This window comes from Schistocerca americana, chromosome 8 (genome assembly GCF_021461395.2).
Source record: "Schistocerca americana isolate TAMUIC-IGC-003095 chromosome 8, iqSchAmer2.1, whole genome shotgun sequence".
NCBI lineage: Eukaryota > Metazoa > Arthropoda > Insecta > Orthoptera > Acrididae > Schistocerca > Schistocerca americana.
The window spans coordinates 357,022,728-357,048,174 of record NC_060126.1 but is presented as its reverse complement, the minus strand read 5'-3'; the positions used below and the strand labels follow the sequence as shown (position 1 = coordinate 357,048,174).

The 25,447-nt window shown below is 41.1% G+C and overlaps 1 protein-coding gene across 2 annotated transcripts in view; it reads right to left on the bottom strand.

Moving 5' to 3' along the window:
- LOC124544885 overlaps positions 1–25,447 on the bottom strand; it is a 79,983-nt gene that overhangs the window by 9,422 nt on the left and 45,114 nt on the right. For both annotated transcript variants that reach the window (XM_047123615.1, XM_047123614.1), the window contains exons 2-3: positions 17,883–18,747; positions 17,584–17,746 (exon numbers count right to left, since the gene is read on the bottom strand). In XM_047123615.1, the coding sequence (XP_046979571.1) occupies positions 17,584–17,746; positions 17,883–18,747 (1,028 nt within the window). The remainder of the gene's footprint in view (positions 1–17,583; positions 17,747–17,882; positions 18,748–25,447) is intronic.

The following is a 25,447-nucleotide window of genomic DNA, read 5'->3' as shown; positions in this document are numbered from 1 at the left end:
TTTTGAGACGCAATCCATTCTGTTCAACGGTTCTACCAAGTTCTTTGCTATCTCTGACAGAATTACAACGCCACCACCACCAAACCTTAAAGTGTTTATTTTTTCTCTCTGAACTTTAATTATTTTTGCAAATTTCTACTTGGTTTCTTTTACAGCTTATTCAATGTATGGATTAAAATAAATGCTGTATTACTCAATTGAATGCCCTTCGTATGCTGGAGCTGCATTCTGGTTTCTGTTTAAGTTGTTGATTTCTTTGCAGTGCCTTTTTTATGAACATTCCTAATAACTTCAGAATTTCAAAAAGAGTATTCCAGTCAACATTGGCATATGTTTTCTTTACGTTTATAAATGTAGGTTCGCCTTTATCAAATTAGCTTTTAAGTCTTAGTATCAATATTGCCTTGCACATTCTTCATTTCTCCAGAATGCAAACTGATCTTCCTCAAGGATGGCTTCTACAACTCTTTCCATTAGTATTTTGCAACCACGACTTATCAAAGTGATGAAGGTGGTAAATACCACTTTTGTGTATTTTGGCAGTATTGGTATTGGAATTGGAATTTCAACACAAGTGCGACACTTGTCTTTAAATAATGTACTTGTTTACTGTTAATAGGTATGTAATACCGACCTGTCACAACTCTGTGCACCAAAAAGCTAAATTCCGGATCTCGGACCAGACAATCTGCTAAAATAATTCTCAAGACTGAGTGATGCAAATTATTTCAAAGAAGAAAAATCTCAGCTGACTATGAAACATCTTAGTTAACAATGAAAATTCCCAGATTGCATAATAAGTAAAATAAAGGAAAGGAAAGGAAAGGAAAGGAAAGGAAAGGAAAGGTAACTACTCGCCTATAGCTGTCTGATGTGTGATACTTAGAAACACGCAATAGCAACTCACTTGCATAGTTTGTCCGCCCCGGTAGCTGAGTGGTCAGCGTGACAGACTGTCAATCCTAAGGGCCCGGGTTCGATTCCCGGCTGGGTCGGAAATTTTCTCCGCTCAGGGACTGGGTGTTGTGTTGTCCTAATCATCATCATTTCATCCCCATCGACGCGCAGGTCGCCGAAGTGGCGTCAAATCGAAAGACCTGCACCAGGCGAACGGTCTACCCGACGGGAGGCCCTAGCCACACGACATTTCCATTTTTACTTGCATAGTTCAGAGAAACTTGTGCTGGAAAGGAGTATCCAAATGGCATGTGTAGTGAAGCAGTTGTTGAAATCATTCGTGTTGTGGTGCACACCATGTTTTGCTAACTGGACGCTGAAGACTGTAGCTTGCCACAGTTGACAGTGGTCATTCATGTGAACAGACAGTTAGTTACTTGTCATGCACATAGAATGCTGCTCATTAATTAAACCTTACAACCATGATCCCACCCCAGAAGTCTAACAGAAGCTGCTGAACTGGACCTCCAGCAGCACCTCAAAGACTTAGGTCAACACCACAAACCCAACCCTACTGCTCATCCCCCTTCTGGCTGTGTACAATACTCCCACAGAATGAACCACTGTCTTTGTTGAGCAAACCTCCGAACTATTGCCCATTACCTGTCATCCAACATTCAAGACACTGTTCACTTCCTTCATTGCCTTTCCACAGTTCCTGTTCCATTACCACCACACTCCTTGTTGGTCATCATGGATGCATTCTCATACATGACACTCCCCTTGCCTGACTGCACAAGTGGTCCCACAATCACAATTCAATTAGTCAGAGTGCAGTGCAGACCAGTCTGAGGGTACAACCTTGCATACCATGTCCAAACTGCTGAGTCTTTGTGCAGGCGGACAGTGTTCTTAACTCATTTGCTACACTAGCATTAAGGTGTGGCTTGTACATTCAAGAAACTATCATTGTGCTTGGTGTCAATCCTTATCAGATCAGGACAGTCTTTAGTAGTATTACCTCAGAAACTGTTTTCTGTTGTACTTGTTTACGGTACCATGTAATAAAATCCTACTTTTGGGGGGGGGGGGGGGGGGGGGGGATACCTGGGCGGCACATTTATTCATTGTAGCGTGCACATCCCACAATGGGACTGAACACTATTCTATATGTTTGAGTTGCAATGAAGATTCACTTAAGTGACATTGATAGGCCATAAACTTTTTTAGACACAATAACAAAAACGATCAGTATTGTTACTGCAGCATTGTTGTGGACACTACAGTCATTCCTGCAATTCAATCAGGTACACAATAATCGGGTTATCTTACTTCCAGGCAATTTATAATCTTGAACATCAGTTACAATGAAAGTGTTTTGTTGTTCTCATTAATATTAATTTGTGTAGAAGCTGAGGTTATTTGCCAATATCAGTGACCTATCATGATGTAATCTGTGACACATTTTGCAACATTTTAGCACACCCAATTATGCAGTTTCTGCACAGCTGCAATTTTTGCAGAGCTACAAATTACACACACATTATTATGGTGCGTGGGTCACTGTCTCAAAAGGAAGAGTCATGTTTGTTGATTTCACTAGCTCTAATCCTGACTGAGGAGACCTAAAAGCTGAATCTTTAATTCTGAACATTATTGTTTGTTTGGTACCATATTTGAAGTGAAAGTGTTAGTATTTAAACTTAAACCCAAACTCTTGCTGATGTACTCAACATGTAGTTTTAGAGTCAGCCAACTGTCAGAACTATCATAATGAAAGAGATGCAAAACTGCATTCGCTGATAAACCAAAACATTATGACCTCTGCCCACCGTGACCCTGGATGCTGCTTGGTGGTACTGCGGGCATGTGATGCAGTAACAAAAGTATATAAATGGGGCAGAAACGGACATGGGATCACCCTAGCAAAGATACGGGCTGCAAACAGGGAAATCCACCGAGATAAGTGACTTTGACAAAGAGCAGATTATTATTATGCAGAGATTGTGAATGAGTATTTCAAAACTGCATCTATGAAAAGAGGTAGAAGTACTGTGAAACTACCACTAGGCACTAAATGGCTGGGTGTCCAGGCCTTTTCACAGAATGTGGGGTTTGGAGGCTTGTCTGCTCTGTAAAGTAGGACAGATGGTGATCTGTGGCCTCTATGCTGGTGCATGCACAAATGTTTTGGAGCACACCGTTCATCGTACATTGTTGATTATGGAGCTCCGCAGCAGACCACCTCTACACATTCACATGTTGACTCAATGACACTGTCAATTACGATTGCAGTGGGCATGGGACCATTGGAATTCTACTGTCGATCAGTGGAAATATGTTGGCTCTTCAGGTGAATCACATTTTTTTTAATACTAGGTCGCTGTTCCTCTCCACAAATGCTGTCATCGAAGTAAATGGCAACTAAAAACATGCAGCACATCATGGACACAGGCTGGTGGGAGCAGTATTATCCTGTGGGAGACATTCTCCTGTGCTTGCATGGGACCGGTGGTAGTATTCAAAGACACGCTGACAGCTGTGAACCACCTGGATCCCTTCATTCTTTATATGTCTTCCCTGATGGTGATGTCGTCTTTCAGCAGTATAATTGTCTGTGTTTCAGAGCCATAACCATGCTACACTGTTCTGAGAAGCATTATAGTGAACTCTTGTTGATGTTTCAGTGACCTAATTCGCCTGATGTGAATCCTATGAAATCTATTTGGGTCACTATTGGGTGTCATTGCTGCATACGCATATCAGCTGCCCATCATTTACATGAATTACATGACCTGTGCATAGACATCTAATTCCACACACCTCCACAAACCTACCAACAAACTATCGGATCCCTGATATGCACAATCAGTGATGTATTTCATTTCAACAATTGACACACAAGCTATTAAGCAGATAGTCATAATGTTTCGGCTCATTAGTGTACATTTCTAGCAATGTGGGGAATAACAAAAAGAACTATCACCCACAAAACCTGAAAAGTTACAAAATCAAATATTATAAACTATGGTGATTAATTGCTGTTGTGTTGTAGTGAAAGTTGGATACATAAAAACAATGACGACAGTAAAATACAAGCAGCAGAGAAGAGATTCTTGAGGAGAGCGAAGAGTGACTTAAGAAAAGTTTTTAATTAAGAACTAAAAACAAAATATTGATAATTATGAACAAGCTGCATTGTGGTCTCCAATATGATTCCATTCTCTGTACTAGTCTTTCCTGTGCAAATACCTTCATCTCTGCATAGCTACTGCAACCTACATCCACTTAAACCTGCCTGATTCGCCTGAAAAAATTTTATCAGCCATCTCACACTTCTCTCCATAGCTAAATTAACTATTCTTGCTGCCTCAGAATGTGTCCTATCAGCCTTCTATCTATCCCTTCTTCTAGTCAAATTGTCCCATAAATCTCTCTTCTCTCCAATCTGATCCAATATCTCTTACTCTATCTACCCAGTTAATCTTAAGTGGCATTAATTTTCAGAAACTTCTTTTCTCTTCTTATCAGTATTGTTTATCCTTGGTGTTTCACTACCAAGTAAAGCTATAGCCCAGACAAATACTTTCATAAATGGCTTCCTAACACTTCAGTTTCTATTAGAAGTCAAAATATTTCTCTTTTTCAGAAAAGTTTTTCTTGCTTATACCAGTCTAAATTTTATATCCTCTTTACTTCAGTCATTCATAATTTTCTGCTCTCAAATAGCAAAACTCATCAACTAACTTTAGTGTTTCACTGCCTGATTCCTTCAACAACACCTGATTTAGTTTGCCTACACTCACCATTATTCTTATCTTATCTTTGACGACGTTCATCTTATAATCAGTTTTTGAGACACTATCATTTTATTCAAACTGATCCTGTGTCTTACCATTTCAGACACAATTACAATGTCACTGGCAAATCTCAAGATGTCAAAGCTTTTTTCCTTCTCCCTGAATTTTTATTTCTTTACCAGACTTCTCTTGTTTGCCTTTACTGTTTCCTCAGTGTACAGTAAATAGAGATAGATATAGAGATCTACTGCTCCATTTCACTTCCTTTTCAATTACTGCTTTACTTTCATGTCCTGTATTTTGTCACTGATAACTTTGCAATACCAAAGAGTGTATTCCAGTCATTATTCTCAACTGTTTCTTTCTAAATCTACAAATGCTGATGTGGAGTTGTCTGTTTTCTAAGATAAGATAGAGCTTCAGTATTGCTTTCCTTATCCCTATATTTCTGCAGAAACTAAAATGCCCTTCCCTCAGGTCATCGTCTAGCAATCATTTCATCCTTTTGTAACTAATCAGTGTCAGTACTTTGCAATCACGAATTTTTAAACTGATGGTTCAGTAGTTACATTTGTATTGTTTGTTACTGAGTTTATTATATGCTTCTTGAAGTATGACTTTTCACATGCTTCATATATCCACATTCGATGTGGAACAGTTTTGTCACAGTTCTCCGAAGGATTTCAATAATTTTAAATGTGGTCACAACCCTAGGTGCCTTTTATTTTACTTAGCTCTTTCAGTTTCAGTTTTCTGACTTGTTTTATGTCTGCAGTATTAACACACCTATTTGAAGGGTTAGAAATAGCTGTGCAGGTAAAAACAATCTTATTATGCTCTTCTTATAACAGTAGCACATCCCATCTTATCTTCAACTTTCTCTTCCTTTTTCACAATAATGTCAAATTTTATTTCCTTTACATAGCCATTCTACATTTTATTTCCACTTTTCTGTCTTTCTCTCCTTAATCAGTACTGGTTTTCCACCAGAACTGTTTAAGTTCAAACATCTCCTCCCCCTTTTTTCCCCCTATAGGTGGCATTTACATTCCCACAGTCAAGCGACTTTACATTTGTCTCATTTTAAAATTTTTAACACTCTTTGGTTGTTTCTCCTTGGCCTATTACTATGTCCTTAATTTTCTATTTGCCTGTCCATTGCCACCATCCCCGAACATTTACATTTATATCTACATCTCCATCGACATCTACATGATTACTCTGCAATTCAAAATTAAACGGCTGACACAGGGTTCAGTGAACCACCACCAAGTTATTTCTCTACTGTTTCACTCTCAAACGATGCGCAGGAAAAAAACAAGCCTTCACTCTTTCCATGAGAGGTCTAATTTCTCTTATTTTATCATGATGATCATGTCTCCCTTTATATATGGGCGTCCACAGAATATTTTCAGAATCAGAAGAGAAAGTTAGTGGTTAAAATTTCAAGAGAAGATCCTGCCACAACAAAAAATGCCTTTGTTTTAATGACTGCCACCCCAATTAATGTATGATGCCTTGGCACACTCTCCCCTATTTTGCAATAATACAAAACGAGCTGCCCCTCTTTGAACTTTTTCGATGACTTCCATCAGTTCCACATGATGCGGATCCCACACTGCACAGCAAAACTCCAGAAGAGGACAGACAATCATGGTGTAAACAGTCTCTCTAGTAGACATGTTGCACTTTCTAAGTGTTCTGCCAATAAATCACAGTATTTGGTTTGCCTTCCCCAAAAGAGTATCTATGTGATCATTCCAGCTTAAGTTATTCAAAATAATTGCTAAGCATTCAGTATAATTCACAGCTTTTAGACTTATGTGGTTTACCAAGTAACCGAAACCTAGTGGATTTCTTTTAGTATCCATGTGGATGACATCACACTTTTTATTATTTAGAGTCAACTGTCACTTTGCACACTATATGAATATCTTTTCTAAATCATCTGATGACTTTACCAGATGGTAAATGACAGCATCATCTGCAAACAATACAATAGGGCTGCTCAGATTACCTCCTAAATCATTTATGTAGATCAGGAACAGCAGAGGCCATATAACACTTCCTTGGGGAACACCTGATATTACTTCTGCTTCACTCGGCGACTTTACACAAATTACTAAAAACTGAGACCTTCCTGACAGGAACTCATAATCCGGTCACACGTGCAATTTGATTCGAAGTAAATCATGAGGAACAGTGTTGGAAGCCTTCTGGATATTTAAAAATATGGAATCAATCTGACACCCCCTCTTGATAGCACTCATTACTTCATGAGAATAAAGAGCTAGTTGTGTTTCACAAGAATGATATTTTCTGTATCTGTGCTAACTATTTGTCAATAAATCATTTTCTTTGAGGTAATTCATAATGTTTGAACACATTATATATTTCAAAATCTTACTACAAACTGGCGTTAGTGATATGGGTCTGTAATTCACTGGATTAAACCTATTTCCTTTCTTGGGTATTGGCATGACTTGTGAAACTTTCCAGTCTTTAGGTATAGATCTTTTGACGAGAGAGCAGTTTATATGATTGCTAAGTATGGAGCTATTGTATCAGCATAGTCTGAGAGGAACCTGACTGGTATAAAATCTAATACAGAGGCCTTGTTTCAGTGAGTGATTTAAGCTGCTTTCCTACACTGAGGATATCTACTTCTAAGTTACTCATGTTGGCAGTTGGTCTAGGTTCACAGTCTCGAATATTTACTTTGTCTTCTTTGTAGAAGGAGTTTTAGAAAACATTGTTTAGTAACTTTGCTTTAGTGGCAATGTAGTCAGTGACATCACCATTGTTCCCTCACAGTGAAGCTGCTGATGTACGAGGTCTGTTCAAAAAATTCTGGAACATTCGTAATTTCATGCCAGTGGTGTGTTGGAGCAAAATGCTGCTGGCATCCCTGCGCATCCTGTGCTTAATGAGTAACTACTGGAAATTGCATTGTTGTATGTTATTTAGTTACTGTACAGTGCTGTACTGAGTAGAACGTTGTGTCACACAGTTTGCAAATTTTGAGATGGCAGAATTAGAGGAGCAACGCATCTGCATTAAATTTTGCATGAAGCTCAAGAAAACCTTTACAGAGACAAACAAAATGATGCAGGAAGCCTACGGTGGTAAGTGCTTAAGCCATACTCTGAGTTATGAATGGTTCACACAGTTTAAAAATGGCCGGATGGAAGTTAAAGATGACCCACATTCAGTATACCCTTTGACGTCTACCAACGGTGCTCATGTCAAGAACATCAACACAATTGTACGTGCCAATCGAAGACTGACTATCTGAGAGACTACCGAAGAATGTAACATTTCATGTCACGAAACCCTGACACAGCAACTTTGAGTGCATCGTGTTGCTGCAAAGTTCGTCCCACGGCTCACAAGTCAAGACCAGAAAGACTTTCACCTTGCAATCTGTGAAGAGCTTTTGGATCGCACAAATGAGAACAACATGTTCCTTAAGAGATTCATAACTGGTGATGAATGGGACATGGATATGCTGCTGAGACCAAGGTTCAATCTTCACAGTGGGTCGGGAAAGGTTCTCCAAGACCAAAGAAGCTCGTCAGATTGCAACCTCCTCTAGGATGATTTACCGCTTTGTAACATCCCCTCTGCAGAATGACAAACCCAAACTTATAACTTATGGGCCCTTTGAACTGTCTGGTACAGTAAGTGGTAGATTTACAGGGGTGCGTGGCAGGTCCTCTTTGTGCCTTACCTGTGTGGCAGCAGTGTAGTCAGCCTCCGCACTTTCTTAACCTGTAATCTTACCTGCCCTTAACTGCAGTTCAGCTGCTCGTACGTCATTTGGCACCCTGTGGGTTGTGGACTTAGCAAATACAGGGTGTTTCAAAAATGACCGGTATATTTGAAACGGCAATAAAAACTAAACGAGCAGCGATAGAAATACACCGTTTGTTGCAATATGCTTGGGACAACAGTACATTTTCAGGCAGACAAACTTTCAAAATTACAGTAGTTACAATTTTCAACAACAGATGGCGCTGCGGTCTGGGAAACTATAGTACGATATTTTCCACATATCCACCATGCGTAGCAATAATATGGCGTAGCCTCTGAATGAAATTACCCGAAACCTTTGACAACGTGTCTGGCGGAATGGCTTCACATGCAGATCAGATGTACTGCTTCAGCTGTTCAATTGTTTCTGGATTCTGGCGGTACACCAGGTCTTTCAAGTGTCCCCACAGTAAGAAGTCACAGGGGTTCATGTCTGGCGAATAGGGAGGCCAATCCACGCCGCCTCCTGTATGTTTCGGATAGCCCAAAGCAATCACACGATCATCGAAATATTCATTCAGGAAATTAAAGACGTCGGCTGTGCGATGTGGCCGGGCACCATCTTGCATAAACCACGAGGTGTTCGCAGTGTCATCTAAGGCAGTTTGTACCGCCACAAATTCACGAAGAATGTCCAGATAGCGTGATGCAGTAATCGTTTCGGATCTGAAAAATGGGCCAATGATTCCTTTGGAAGAAATGGCGGCCCAGACCAGGCTTTTCGGTTCCCCATATGCGCCAGTTCTGTTTATTGACGAAGCCGTCCAGGTAAAAATAAGCTTCGTCAGTAAACCAAATGCTGCCCACATGCATATCGCCGTCATCAATCCTGTGCACTATATCGTTAACGAATGTCTCTCGTGCAGCAATGGTAGCGGCGCTGAGGGGTTGCCGCGTTTGAATTTTGTATGGATAGAGGTGTAAACTCTGGTGCATGAGACGATACGTGGACGTTGGCGTCATTTGCACCGCAGCTGCAACACGACGAACGGAAACCCGAGGCCGCTGTTGGATCACCTGCTACACTAGCTGCGCGTTGCCCTCTGTGGTTGCAATACGCGGTCGCCCTACCTTTCCAGCACGTTCATCCATCACGTTCCCAGTCCATTGAAATTTTTCAAACAGATCCTTTATTGTATCGCTTTTCGGTCCTTTGGTTACATTAAACCTCCGTTGAAAACTTCGTCTTGTTGCAACAACACTGTGTTCTAGCCGGTGGAATTCCAACACCAGAAAACTCCTCTGTTCTAAGGAATAAACCATGTTGTCTACAGCACACTTGCACGTTGTGAACAGCACACGCTTACAGCAGAAAGACGATGTACAGAATGGCGCACCCACAGACTGCGTTGTCTTCTATATCTTTCACATCACTTGCAGCGCCATCTGTTGTTGAAAATTGTAACTACTGTAATTTCGAAAGTTTGTCCGCCTGAAAATGTACTGTTGTCCCAAGCATATTGCAACAAACGGTGTATTTCTATCGCTGCTCGTTTAGTTTTTATTGCCGTTTCAAATATACCGGTCATCTTTGAAACACCCTGTATGTAGAACTAAGGTTTTGGAGAGGAATTTTGGTGCTACTAAATATTGCAACACAGATCTTCTAAAAGCAATTACATTCTAGAGACATGTTGGCCTCAAAATCCTTTGATACAATTTATTACAAACAAATTGCAAAATCATAGTTTACACACCAGAATCCTGCCACTTATAGGTCAGACAGATATGCCCCTCTAAGTGGGTTCAAGACCACTGTTGGAAACCGATTGCATTTGGTTGCTGTCTCAATCAATTTAATCCCAATTGTGATCATATTAATACAATTCACTCAGCTGCCATGAGGGTCTTTTAATGCATCGGGCCAGGATCTTGTATTACTGGATGCCACAGAACTCAGTCTTTACTTACACTTGATACCCCACACAAAAATAAACAGGATCATAACCAATTGGTAATAATGATCATTGGCAGAAAACAATTGCAATAGCAGGAGTGAGCACAGCAGCTGACTTACCGTGTTCATGTTGTCGAATGCAATAAGCTTTGCTCAATTAACTATTTGCATCTATGCCTCAGTAATTGTCACATATTAAGATAAACATTCATTCACGGTCTAAATAACTTCACCACCCATGCGAACATTACTTTGCCACCATCTTATTCAGACTTAGCCAAAAAGCAAAGCTTAGTTTGTAATCCTGCGTGAGCGCAGCTGCTGGCCATCTGTGCTGCTCCCCAGTCGAACAGTGAGTCCCCAACAGTGGCGTGCTGTGCGCCCTTCTCCCCCACTAAACAACATGTGACATCAGCCACCATCTTTTCCCTTAAAATAGACACATTTTACCTTATACTTCCCCTGTCGCTTTCTGCAGATATGCACTTTTGATTTACACTCTTCTGCAAATTTTACTCGGGCCTCTGCTCTAATTTAAAGTTTTTTTTTCAAATGAACTACTTTTTTACCCTTCAGCAGCCTCTGGTCAGACCAGGCCACCTTCTCCATCCCAAGGGGTGTTCACCTGTGGATACTGTGTCATATTTCTAAGCTACTCCTGGCTTTTCTGTGTCCTTCTGCCTTCATGTTCTCACAATTCACTGTGCTGGCCTACCACGCCTGACTCGGCTCTTATCATAACCCTCCGGCATGCTACCTCCGCTCTGGCCATCCGCCTCTCTGCTATACCGCTGCAGTCTAAGCAGCACTCACTCAATTAAAAAGGCTACACCTTTAGTTTCATTGCCCATACAACAACCGGGTTTCTTTCTGAAGCCACCTCATATTCTTAGCTATCAAATGAAGTTCTTAAAATTATTGCTTATCTGAAGCGTGGTCATTCGTGCACAGCACCTTGCCACATTTCAAGGTCAGGTCAAATGTCAAAGAGATGTTGATAGTTTTTTTTTTGACTTTGAAGGAATTGTTCTTCATGAATTTGTGCCACAGGGGCAAACTGTTAATCAATGGTACTATCAGGACGTGTTGTGATGCCTGCAAGAAAATGTGAGAAGAAAATGGCCTGAAATGTGGGGAGACAATTCATCGCTCTCGAATCACAATAACTTGTCCCTGTTGTGCTTGAGTAATGCAAATAAAAAAAAGTAATTACTGTGCTGCCTCATCTTCCATACTCTCCAGACCTGGCCCATTGAAAGGACAAAGATTTCCAATGATAGATGAGATAAAAGACAATCCACAGATGGCACTTCGTACCATCCAGCAAGAGGCATACCAAGACAGCTTCCGGAAGTGGAATCTGCATTGGGAGCGATTTATCAGTTGTGGAGGAGAATATTTCTGTTCTCGCGTAATAGTCAAGTGCAGGCATGATGGTCAGGAATGGTAGAGCAGAGAGGGCTGTGAAGAAGATGTCAGCCAATAGTACACTGACCGACCCTTCTCTAGGACAACACCAAGACAGCAGTGGCCTCTAGGTGAAAAGAACATAAGCACTGCGCCACCTAGATGTGGCACAGTTGAAGACTAGCTGTTATACGAGCTCTATAGCAGTGACTTAGGAACTGCATTGTTTTGCTTGTATTAGGAGTTGTGTATACAGAAGAGATTTTCTTATTTTGTCTGTCGCCTATTGCTTATGACACACCATTTTAAATTCTCAAAGTTAAGTATTGTCATTATCTTTCTGTAATAAAAATTCATCAATACCAATTGCTTGAATTGTTGTCTAGCAACCTGAGAAAGAAGGTTTCCTAGGCACCCCATATTCGGAAAGTAGGCAAAACACAATAATCTCGAAGGAGATCATGCACAATAAGTAAATGGAATACACAGAATTATTTTATGGACAAAGTTCCAGAATTTTTTGAACAGACCTTGCACTTTATATATGACCAGAATCTGTCTGGATTTTCTGCCAGATAATAAGACAGGGTTCCATTGTGGAATATATTAAAAGCATCTCACACTTGAGCTCAGGCTAAATTTTGAGCTTCTGTAAAACTTCGCCAGTCTTGGGGATTTTGCATTCTCTTAAATCTGGCATTCTTTTTCCATTGCTTCTGCAACAGTTTTCTAACCTGTTTTGTGCACAACGGGGGATCAGTATCATCACTTATTAATTTATATGGTGCATATCTCTCAACTGCCACTGATATACTTTTTTGAATTCAAACCACATCTCCTTTATGCTTACACAGTCAAATAGGAAGGAGTGGAGATCACCTTTTAGAAAAGCATCAAGCAAATTTATATCTTCTTTTTTATACAAATGGTTCAAATGGCTCTGAGCACTATGGGACTAAACATCTATGGTCATCAGTCCCCTAGAACTTAGAACTACTTAAACCTAACTAACCTAAGGGCATCACACACATCCATGCCCGAGGCAGGATTTGAACCTGCGACCGTAGCCGTCGCGCGGCTCCGGACTGAGCGCCTAGAACCGCTAGACCACCGCGGCCGGCTATACAGATGTAGTTTGCATTTATAATTGTTTGATTTTAATGTTATAGTATTCGGTCTCTACAACAACCCTGTGGTCACTAGTCCCTGTATTCATCATGATGTTCCCAATTTCTTAAGGATTATTTGTATATTTTTGCAACTGTTTACACTTCAAGTGGGCTCCTGAACTAAATGTTCAAAACAATTTTCTGAGAAAGCATTCAGTACAATTTTGAGTGACTTTTGTGCCTACTACTGGCCTTTAACACACATTTTTCCCAACATGTCGAAGGAAGATTGAAGTTGTCACCAACTATAATTGTAGTGGGGTACGTATTCGAAATAAGACTCAAGTTTTCTTTTAACTGCTCAACAAATGTACCATCTGAGTCAGGGGTTTTGTGAAATAAAACATTACTTATTCCAGTTGTCAACTATAACTTCTACCAATGCTAACTCACAGGGACTACCTACTTCAATTTATGTAAAAGGTAAACTACTTCCGACAGCAATAAACACTCCACTAACAACTGTATTTAATCTATCGTTTCTGAAAAAGAGTTAAGTCCTTCATAAAAATTTTCGTTGAGTTTATTTCCGGCTTTAACCAGCTTTCTGTGCTGATGACAATTTGAGATTCAGTGTTTTCTATTAGCACTTGGAATTCTGGTTCTTTCCCAACACAGCTACGACGATTTACAACTACAACACAAATTGTTTCTAGATCTACCTTCATGTGTGTGTCCTGTGCACTTTTAGAGTGTAGTTTCCCAAAGAGCCTCTAAACTAAAGAAGCACCCAACCCCTTCGCACAGCTCCTGCTATCTGTCTAGTCACATTCTGTATGTAGTGTCAACCCTGACCTTTTAAGCAATGAACACAAAACTGTCCATTCCAGACTTATGAGATTTTGCTCAACACTGTAGAAAGTCACACCTACCTTTCATAAGATCACCCAGGCAATGAAACAATATGCCGTCTTCTACACATTTGACAAATACATCAGCACATCTACCTTGATTGTCTTCAAATCTACACTCCAGAGGCACAGGAGTTTACCTTCTCTCATTATCACCACCTTATACTTTGTGCAGCATTCTTCTCCTCACTAAGAAATCTGCAGCTTATCAACAGTCATTTCAGAACCCCTTCAATGCTGCAACTGCTCAATTCTTATGCAGATGAACAGAATGAAGGTGTTGGTCATTTGATCCAGATAGATGCTGACAGAGCAGCTGGTGCACGACTGGCATGTGGACAAGATCAGGTCATGTCCTCTCAGCATTTCTCAGCCTGTACCACAGAAGCATCCTTTGGACTGTATTTATATTGGGTATTTAAGTCTATTCTTGAACTGCTGGTGGCTTGCAGCCATCAACACTTTATCAAGCTTCCCTTTGCATTAGCTATGGAAGTAGCACTATTTGTCACTAAAGGAGCATTCTACAACCTTATGCAAAACAACAGTTCTCAGTTCAAAGAAGACTCGTTTACCTCTTCATGCAAGTGCAGTACACACGTCCATCTGATTACTATTCCATTTCATCCTGTAGAAAATTGAGCAGTAGATTAGACACTAATAATCTTTTTAAGCCTCAGATACACAAATTACACAATGTGCAACATTAGAAGAAGCCTGATTAGTGTGTTACTGGACACTGTCTGTTCCATGTTACAGCTCCGATGAGCTCAGATGTTTTAGATCACTGACATTACACACTCCTTGACTTGCTGCAGGCACATCCACGGGATCTGCCACTGCAGCAGCCTCTCTTTCGCAAGAGCAACCTAGTCTCACTGCATACCTTCTTCACGTGCAAGATGGACTGTAGGCACTGAGCACTTGTCAGCAGCGACATGTTTGCCGTCATGGCTGTATTACTCAAGGTAAAAAATAGCTGCAGTCTTGCTACCCTAAGATGACCGTCTGGTACCGTAGCTCCTCTGCCTCCCCAATTTTCTCTATGCAACTGCCGCTGCCAGAAACTCAACAGCAGCAGTAGGAGCTTTGTCCTTAATCAGCCCGATCACAGCCATCGGAATGGGCTAAACAGATGATTCGATAGCGGTGGACCCAGATGAGAAAATTGAAGGTAGATTAAACTCTAATGTCCTATTGAATTATGTGGTCAGTAGAGACAGGGCACTAGCTCAGATTAGAGGAAGATGAGGAAGGAATTAACTCATATCCTTCTCAAAGGAACAATCCCGGCATTTTCTTTAAGTGATTTAAGGAAACCACTGAAAACTCAAAACTGACTGGCTGGATGGGGATTTGAACTCCAGCACTCCCAAATGTGAGGCCAGTTCCTTACCACTGCAGTACACCACCTCGATTAGAGACTTTGATGGACACTGACACTCATTTCCAACTTGCCTCTAGTCCATGTCTGGAGCTGCCACCACTGAACTCACCTAGCACATCATCACTGTCATGAACATCAAGCAGTTGGCATTGCTGCAACACCTGACAAATGGTCTGACTGTAACCCAGTCCGTTAGTAGGAACACTCTTGCATAACTCCCTCAGAGTGCTCATGCTGTGGCATTGCCTTGGAGGTTTTTGATCTTACAACTGAGGGATCTACTGTTTCTTCTAGGCATTAATAAAAAGTCTGCTGAGGAGTTGACTGTTGTAGTGTGGGTGGCATCCATGGAGGGTGCCATGCACTTAGTTGACAATTAACTCTGTGTGTGTTGTTTACTACTTAAATTAGAGGCAACTTAGTATAAGCATTGATAAATAACAACAGTAACTAAATTTATTTACATTTGGCTGGGTCTTCGGGATTCAGGGTGTGGTTAACACTTAACAACAGACATGAATTACAATTATCTGAAGCTTTTTTTATTTTCTTCAACCAAGGAGGCAGAGGAGGAGAAACGAAAGGAAATTAGGCCCTAATGCTGCCGAAGTCATTAGAGATGAAGCACAAGCTCAGGGTGGGGAAGGATGGGGGAAGATGACTGACTGTGCCCTTTCCAAGAAAATGGAGGAAGATTGGGTTTAATGTCCTGTCAACATTGAGGTAACTAAAGACAAGCACAAGCTCAGGTTGTGTCAAGGATGTGGAAGGAAATCGGCCATGCCCTTTCACAGGCACCATTCTCGCATTTGCCTCGAGCAATTTAGGGAAATCACGGGAAATCTAAACCTGGATGGTCAGACGTGGTTTGAATCGTCATTCTCCTTAACACGAGTTCAGTGTGCTAACCACTGCACCACCTTGCTCGGTGCCCTTTCAAATGAACCATCCCACCATCTGCCATTAAGTGATTTACGAAAATCTTAATTTGGCATATGATGCTGCGGTTATCTGTTCCTCCCACAGAAACCAGTTCTTCTTCTGTAGTCCAGTCCACACATCTGCCCTGTTAGAACCCAATGTTTCTCTGCTGGAGAGCTGTAGTAGAACCAGTACATTACACGTTTCTACAGGTTGCCTTGAAGGTTTTGGTTTTAGTTTAAGTGCTATATTAGAGGATAGATAGTGCGCGATTGAAAACTTCAACATTGTTACTTTCTGGATACAAAAACACCATCAAGCCCGTGTTAATCTTAAGTTACAGTTTCAACAAACACGCACGGGCACGGGCACGCGCACACGCACAATAGAGGGAAACATTCCACGTGGGAAAAATATATCTAAAAACAAAGATGATGAATTTTGTGTGTATGTTTGTGTATCTATCAACCTGCCAGGGTAAGTCACATCATCTTTGTTTTTATACACACACACATTTGAATTACAAAAAACAAATACTAAAAGAAAAGGTTGCATGGCGTGAGATTCGATCCGGCGACCTTCGGATTACAAACCCGAGCGCTTACCGCTGCGCCACGACGCTGTAGAAAATTATTAATCGTAGAGAGTATTTCACCGCAATGGTTGCTTTTAACTGTCGATTTTCTCGACAACGGCTGAGAAGTGCATCTTGGTGCATTGCCACATTACACCTCTGGCCATGAGGTTTTATTATGCGCAGTATGAATCGAATCTGAATTTCACAACTGGCGGCCTCCCCTTGTGAGTGTGCTACACAATAAGCAGCACTGCGAACAACACACGCAGTCTGTGACCTGCACCACAGCATCTGTGGGTGTGTGTCTGTTGATTTTTTGAGTCTCTTCCTAAATTCTTACTGGTTGTTGGTTGTCTATGCTTCCTCAACATTTCTGTACGTTATCCATTGTCCTTCCACATCAACTGTGTTTACAATTCAGGCCCTCTCCAAAAAGAGAGAAATTTTTATTTAATTTAACGATTTTCTTACATGATTGTGGCAGATTAATGTCCACAGTTTGTCTCTCAGACCTTCCGTGATTTCTGTGCCCATCAAGACATTCGTTACACGACTGCTGCTCCACTCCCAATCTAATGGCGAGGCGGAACAGGTTGTCTGCACGTTCAAGGTTCAAATGAAGAAGCAAGTTGTGGACTCTTCTGCAGATGACACCTTGATGTGCCTCTCAAGTCTCTAAAGTTTTACACCAGTGTTTTCATTGGTTAAGATGTAATGCCTTAAAGGACTGTCAGGAAATGAAACATAATATTTTGAGGGCAAATGTGGAAATACTGTATTACAATGCTGTGGAAAGTAACAGATCTTATTTTTTAAAAAAACCACTAGTTCTTATTTTAAAAAATACATAATTACCACACTCACAATTATGATTGAAGGCCAATCGTGGATTTCGTGCATAAAAATCAGGGGTTTCTGCATGGCAGTCAAACCAATGCATCCGGCGATACTTGCCAAGATCTTTAATGCGTAGCTGGTCCCCATAATTATGAACTTTTACCCTTTTACTAACAGTATCTGGATGCTCCTGCAAACATTATTTGAATGAAAAAATTAATTTTAATTCCTTGAACATATAGCTGTATCATTTACCAGTTACAGTCAAATGACTCACTAACTTCCATGGAAACTACTGAAATATAAAATATTTGCAAATCACTTACCTTTCTTAAGGGTGTTTCTAATCCACAACCAGCACTCAACTGTTCAGATTTATTCCTGCACTTGCATTTCTTTAATTTAACATCGTGTTTAATTATATTCTCTTGAGAACTACTTCCATCCTCATCTGAAGTTTCTGCACTGTGTACAATGCCACCTTTCTTTGTTTGGGTTGCAGTGTCTTTAAACAGCACATTTCTAATAGACTGTGATTGACGCCGCAGCCTACGTAGGAAAATTGATTGAGGAGAATAATTTATCATATCTCTAGCACTTAACAATGACTGAAGATCTTTATCTGTAACTGATTTGCCTTTTTGGACTCTTCTCCCATAGGATTTCTTGGGGTGGTTCATTCCAACATTCGTTGCCTCTAATCTACTGGAATGTGGTATTTTACATCGACAGCTTTTAGAACATTTATGAGTAAAAATGTTTCTGATGTAACAGTTATGGTTTTCAGAATCACTCTCATCTGACAGAACTATTCCTGGACAGTAACACTCAGGACAAGGTTTAAACACTCTTTTCTTGGCACTGCCTGACTGTTTCTTGTGTTTTTTGGGGCTTCGCCCATGTGACTGACATAATTTCTTTTTCTTATATGATGAGACAATAAGCACAGGTCGCCTAATTTTCTTAGCTGATGGTGGTGTTGCATATTTGGCAACATGTGACTTGTTTGCTCCCTGCTTTCTTACATGAGTAAAATCTTCATCTGAACTTCCTTCAGTGTGTTGCTCTCTGGACATACCAAGGACACAAGCAATATTTTTTGAGTTATTTCTAGTTTTCCATGCATCATATTTCCGCCTATTGGGAGAGGCACTTGATAAATGTTTTACCCTCTCCAATGGTCTAGGTGTTCTGTAAGTTGATAAGAAATAATTTAAGAAGAATAATAGGAAAACTAAGCAATACATATGAAAATAAATATGAGTGACTATACTTTTCTGGGAGTACTGGAAGAACTATTTTTTTTAATATAGGCATAACATTACAATACACACAAATTATTTATATTATTTCTCTTTAAAATGTATTATTCCGTTGTTCCTTGGTTTAGTTTCCACATTAAATTGTATGTTTCTTGATAAATGGTTGGGAATGCAAGCATCACCCCTGCCCCTCCCCACATACCAAGCAAAGCAAGCAAGCAGTTTCCACAGAAACTTAAAAAAACACTCTTATCTGCAAACAAAGAAATCTTCTTTTGATCTTTAACAATAATTTCCAATTGCTACTGAACCATAAGTTTAATGTCGCTTGCACTGTTGCCATATTTTACACATAGCAACCCTTTTTGTGCTCCACATTATATATAATTTTGTTATTGTAGATGCTTAAATTAAATTGATAACATGGTGGTGAGTCTGCAAATCCAAAGTGTGTTATGACGATTTTTTTTTAAATGTTGAAAGTGGATGCAGTAGAAAGGGGGACGGGGATTGAAAGAGACTGAACCTTTGAGGTCATAAGACCCTTTTTTCCCTTTGATAATCTAAGCCTTAATTTCAGCCTCCCCCCAATTTACTGGAATGTGGTAGTTTACATTGGCAGCTTTTGTGAACATTTATGAGTAACAATGTTTCTGACATAACAGCTATGGTTTTCAAAATCGCTCTCATCTGACAGTACTATTTCCGGACAGTAAAAAAAACACACACACACACACACACACACACACACACACACACACACACAAAGCAATTATTGTGTAAGCACCACTGGATTGAGGGGAGGTGGCTGGGTAGAATTTGGAGAATGATGGCTGTGTTATGTTCTACACTCTAGAATTAGTTGGAGTGCCATTGTTTAATAAACATAGGTCAAGATCTGTGATTATTCACTCAGAGCACTTCAGATGTCGTACCACCTTCTCACAACGGGTTTTGGGCCTTGAAACTGCCTATGGTCTAAGGCACATGGTCATGTGTACATAAGAACTATAAAATAATGTATAAATATTTGGCTTAAGGAACACTAGCACAATTATTGCCTGAGAAACAGAGATAAATCAGTAGTAGCAAATAAAGCAAGGACACTTATTTTCATCGAATACTACGATTTTATCAAGATCCAATTGTTGCTATGCTAGGTTTTGCAGAGAGGTCGTAGAAATCCAAAAGCCGAAAAACAATTATAACAGAAAAGAAGAAAGAGTGAAATTAGACAAATTGTGGATCTTATTGCTACATAAAGTAGAGTGTTGAGGAGTTCTTTTTCACTGAAATGAGTGTTAAATGGTTCCGAACATTGCGTAGTGAAAGGCAGGTTCTTATCTTATACCAATCTGTCGCCTTTATGGAACGATGAAGGGTAGTTGCCGGATGCAGATGCTTAAGGGTAGTGTGCTGCATAGTATTCTATGATAACAGTACAGTCAGAATGGATGTTGCCATCTTCGAGGAAACTGGAAATACTGTTGTTAGCTGGTGACAACAGATAATATTGGTCCACATCTGTGAAAAAGAGGTATGGCTCCTTATGATAGCAGCATACCTTTCCCAACCTCCTTACTTTTGGTGGGTCATAAGGCAGTGAGCCACGTGTACAGCCTTTTAAAGGTAAAGAAGTTTTCCCACTGACGACGATTCTCATGTTGGAGCACCCAACTTTGATGTTTGTTTGCCTAAGCAATTTCATGTTTCCATCATCTAAATAGTTTCCAATGAGATGTTCCCGAGAAAAGGGGAATTACCTAGTCAGTGCTTTTAATACTAAAGTAGCTGTGTCCTGTGTCCTATATCCTGTATTAAGTCTGTGATATCCCCTTGTAGAACAGCTTTGGATGACAGGGTGGCATTGAAAATATGCCCATCAGCTCTCTCGAAGACCCATTACTGATGGTGTTTGGTTGGGTATCAATGTGGGAGGGTTACAGCAAATAAGAATGGTTGCAGATCATACTGTTTCCACCATCTGATTGAGGAGAGGCAGCTGGGGGTACAAATCAAGAGAATTGTGGCTGTATATGTTCCATGTACCACACCAAAATGAGATGGGGTGTCGCTGTTTAGCAAACATAGGTCAAGGTCTTTGATTAATTGTTCAATTAGGGCACCTCAATTTAGTGTCTTATGACTCTTTCTCACAATGGGTTGTGGGCCTTGAAACCACTCACGAGGAGAAAAAGTAAAGGTAGCTGATGGATCATGTTAGTTATCTCTGCTGTCGGTTCCCTGTCCAGAGGGAGATAGGCGTCTCAGAGAGTAAAATCCATAGTTGTATGTACAGGGTGACAATTATTGAACTGTATGAAGTAAAATTGTCATAATTTCTGCGTTAGGATGTTCAAAATGCATGGTTGCCCACGTGGCATGATGGGAATTAGTATGCGCAGTACAGTTTGGTTTCACGACAAAGCCCACTTTCATTTGGATGGGCTCATCATAAACAAAATTGGTGCATTTGGGGGACTAAGAATATGCATTTTGCGATTTAGAAGTCTCTCAATAGGTGACTGTGTGGTGTGAAACGTCCAGTCACAGAATAATTGGTGCGATATTCCTTGATGGCACAGTGACTACTGAATGGTACATGAAGGTTTTGGAAGATGATTTCACCCCTATTATCCAAAGTGACCCTGAATTCGACAAGATGTGGTTCATGCAAGATGGAGCTCAACACCATCGAAACATGAGAGTGTTTGATGTCCTGGAGGAGCTCTTTGGGGACCACATTCTGGCTTTGGGGTACCAAGAGGCCACTGGCATGGACCTCAATTGACCACCATATTCTCTGGATCTGAACATATGCAACTCCTTTCTGTGGGGCTATATTAAAGACAAGGTGTACAGCAATAACCCTAAAATCAGTGCTGAGCTGAAAACAGCCATTCAAGGAGGTCATCGACAGCATCGACATTCCGACACTTCAACACGTCACACAGAATTTCGCTATTTGTCTGCAGCACATCATCGCCAATGATGGCAGGCACATTGAACATATCATAACCAAAATCTGAATATCTGTAGTGACATTTACATGTTGAATAAAGTGTGTACATGTCATGGTTTGTAACTATTGTATGTTTTTCTTCATATAGTTCAATAGTTGTCAGCCTGTATGTGAACAGATACAGCCTGCAGCACTATACTGAGCAGAACTTGACCAATAAAGGTCTCCACAAGCACCAATGTGAAGACACCACCTGAAGCTCATTCAGAGCCAACTGTATTTTTGAAGTAGGCACTGAGATTACATAAGGTAAAGCTATATGTTGCAAAGAATCAAGTTTCCTTGAGGGCTATAGATATTGTTGGTAAAAGTAAAGTAGGTGTCAGAGTTCTGCTAGGTGGTGAAAATGACCAATACAGTTCCACTGGATGATGGTTTTAGGGGTACCTAGGTATGGCAGTAAGGATACTAGAAGGTGGGGCATTTTTAGCCTCTGCCTGCACCACCTGTTAAGTAGGAACAGTGTCAACATGCATAATTTCAACATTTAAGTGTGAGTTGGTAGGCTGGTTGAGCACTGAGGGATTAAACAGTAATGTCATCACTCAATAAGCAGCTCATCTGAAGTTAGTGACATCTGCCAGAAATTTGATCGTATTATGAAATTATGTAGGAGTGGTAAAACTGAGACACTGAAAGCAGTATTGATGCCAGAGTTGAAAAATTATTTAAGGAGAAGTATAGATAAATGTGCTGTCAGCTAGTCTCTAGATCACAGCTGATGAGCGGTCTCCCAAAACTAGTGTCTGGCGATCTGGTCCCCCCTCCCACAAATCCAATTATGTGACAGAGTAAGCTATGTCTTCTAGTCAGGAGAGTCATAATAGGGTAATTTCACAGAAAGTGAAGTTTTAATTGTCTGTAACAGTCCCTACACCTTTGTTTGGCAACAAATCAACACCGCTGGCATCATCAAATCTTTCCTGTATACTGTCATTTCACCTATCTGGTTTTTTGTTTGTTTTTTTTTCCTTCCACATTAAATCAAACAATGGAAAATCCAGGATGAAATGTCACAATATTATGAAAAGGATATTTGTTCACCATATAGTGTGTGTGTTGAGTTGCAGATAGGCACAACAAAAAGACTATTGGAAAGTGAGCTTTCGACCAACAAGGACTGTCGAAAATAGACATCCACATTCCTCCCAAACCACAACACCTTCTCCCCCATTCACTTTACCTCGTCCTACTCAACCCAACAAGCCACCCTTCCTCAATGCTGACCTCCACCTTAAAGATGGCTACATCAGTACCTCTGTCCATATCAAATCTACCAACCTCTAGCAATACTTCCACTTCGAAAGTCGCCACTCATTCCATACTTAGAAGTCCCTTCCATAGATCCTAGCCACCCATGGCCATCACCTCTGTAGTGACAAGTAGTCCCCCTCTAAATGTACTAAATCCTCCCACAGTGGTATTCCACCACCCACCGAACCTACACAATATCCTTGTCCATCCCTACAAAAACCCCTTTCCCAACTCCTTGCCTCATGGCTCATATCCATGTAAAATGAAATGATCATATGGCATTTATTGGCCGGGATATCCCCTTCAGGATTCGGCCGCCTGTAATAGACCCAGATGCAAGATCTGTTCCATACATCATCCCAACACCACCTACTGCAGTCCGTCACTAACATCACCTATCCCATCAAAGGCAGAGCTACCTGTGAAACCAGTATGTGATCTGCAAGCTACGCTGTAACCACTGTGCTGCATTCAGTGTGGGCATGATAACCAACAAGCCATCTGTCCACATGAATAGCCGCCGACCCCATTGCTGAGAATGCCGTCCAACACAACATTCTTCATTTCAATAAGTGCTTCACAGCCTGTGCCATCTGGATCCTTCCCACCAACATTAGCTTTCCAGATTTGTGAGATGGAAACTCTCCCTGCAATATATCCTACGTTCACGTAACACTCCTAGTCTCAAGCTTTATTAGTCATTGTCCTTACCCATCTAGTCCCTTTCCTGTTCCCATTCCAGCACTACACAGCCCTCTATTTCACCAACACACCCTCAGCTTTTTTCCTTTTCCACTAACCTCCCCCCCCCCCCTTCCCCTCCCATCCGTCGAATCTCCCATGTGCAACTAGCTGCCCTACCTTCTCTCCACCTCACCCCTGTACACTCCCACACGTGTGTGTGTGTGTCTGTGTGTGTGTCTGTGTGTGTGTGTGTGTGTGTGTGTGTGTGCATGAGAGAGAGAGAGAGAGAGAGAGAGAGAGAGAGAGAGAGAGATTTTGTTCTGCTTTAGGGCACAAAAAACAACTGGGGTCATACACGTCAAAGTCAAAAGTACGTATCTAAAGGAATGTTTCCCTCTATTATATTAAAGTCAAAAGTATAGAACACGAAGACAGAAGAGTTAAAACATCAGTCCCAAGTGACATTAGAGAAGACAGCTAAAAACAGGGACATGGAGAAAGGGCTAAAAGCGACACCATACAGAAATGGAGGTCCAAAATTAAATATTAAATGGCCTTTGTCATATTGGTTTGGCGGATAAAAAGTAAAATGTGGTCAACAACCCGCGTTTCATTTGCTAAAATGGCCGATAACTCAAGACGGCAAACCCAAGCGGGAACGTAAACGGTTAAAAAATGGTGCACAAAGTGGTGCAGTAGTGCCACTCATCAATTGATGATAGCTAAAAAGGCAGTGCCCAATACGCAGCCCAGTTAAAATGACCTCCTCCCGCCAGGGCTGAGAGGAGGCCGTCCAAGCCGCTGGGAGAGGCTTAATAAGCCAGAGCTTATTCCCTTGAAGGAAGGACCATTGGCGATGTCAAAGGGACACCTCTTGACAGACAGAAACACAGAGATCGTCAGAGGGAATATAAGAACTAGTGGGCTGAGGTACGAGGACTGCAGCCTTGGCAGCAGCATCAGCAGCCTTGTTTCCTGGCAGACCAACATGATCAGGAACCCAGATAAACATCACAGTGGCTCCACCAAGACTGAGCAAGTGACAGTTTTCCTGGAGCTGCTGCACTAAGAGATGGGCGGTGTACAGTGCACATAGACTTTGAAGGGTGCTGAGAGAGTCCGAGCAGAGGACACAACTGAAAAATCTGTGTTTTGCAGAATGCACTCCGTGGCTTGATACAGGGCGAAGAGCTTGGCTGTAAATACTGAGCAGTGTGCCGGAAGCCGATATCAAAAAACACAGGTGCCAATGACGAAGGCACACCCAACCCCACGGTCAGTCCAAGAGCCATCAGTGTACACAAAGGTACTATTGTGAAGTTCCATGCGAAGGTCGTGAAACTGAATACGATAGAGCGAGGCTGGAGTAGTGTCCTTAGGAAGCGAATGAAGGCGAAGGTTAACATGGGTTGCTTCAGGACGCCAAGGTGGTGAACAATTCACACCCATTGGGAAAGTTGCAGGAAGTGTGAAGTTAAGCCGCCATAGCAAGTGCCAAAAGCGGACTCCAGGAGGTAACAGAGAAGAGGGAAGCACCCCATATTGGCAATCAAGGGAATCATCAACGAAGGAGGCATAGGATAGGTGGCCATGCATGGCAGACAAATGGCATGCATACCTGCTGAGGAGAAAGTCACGGCAGTAGGAAAGTGGTAGTCCAGCAGCTTCA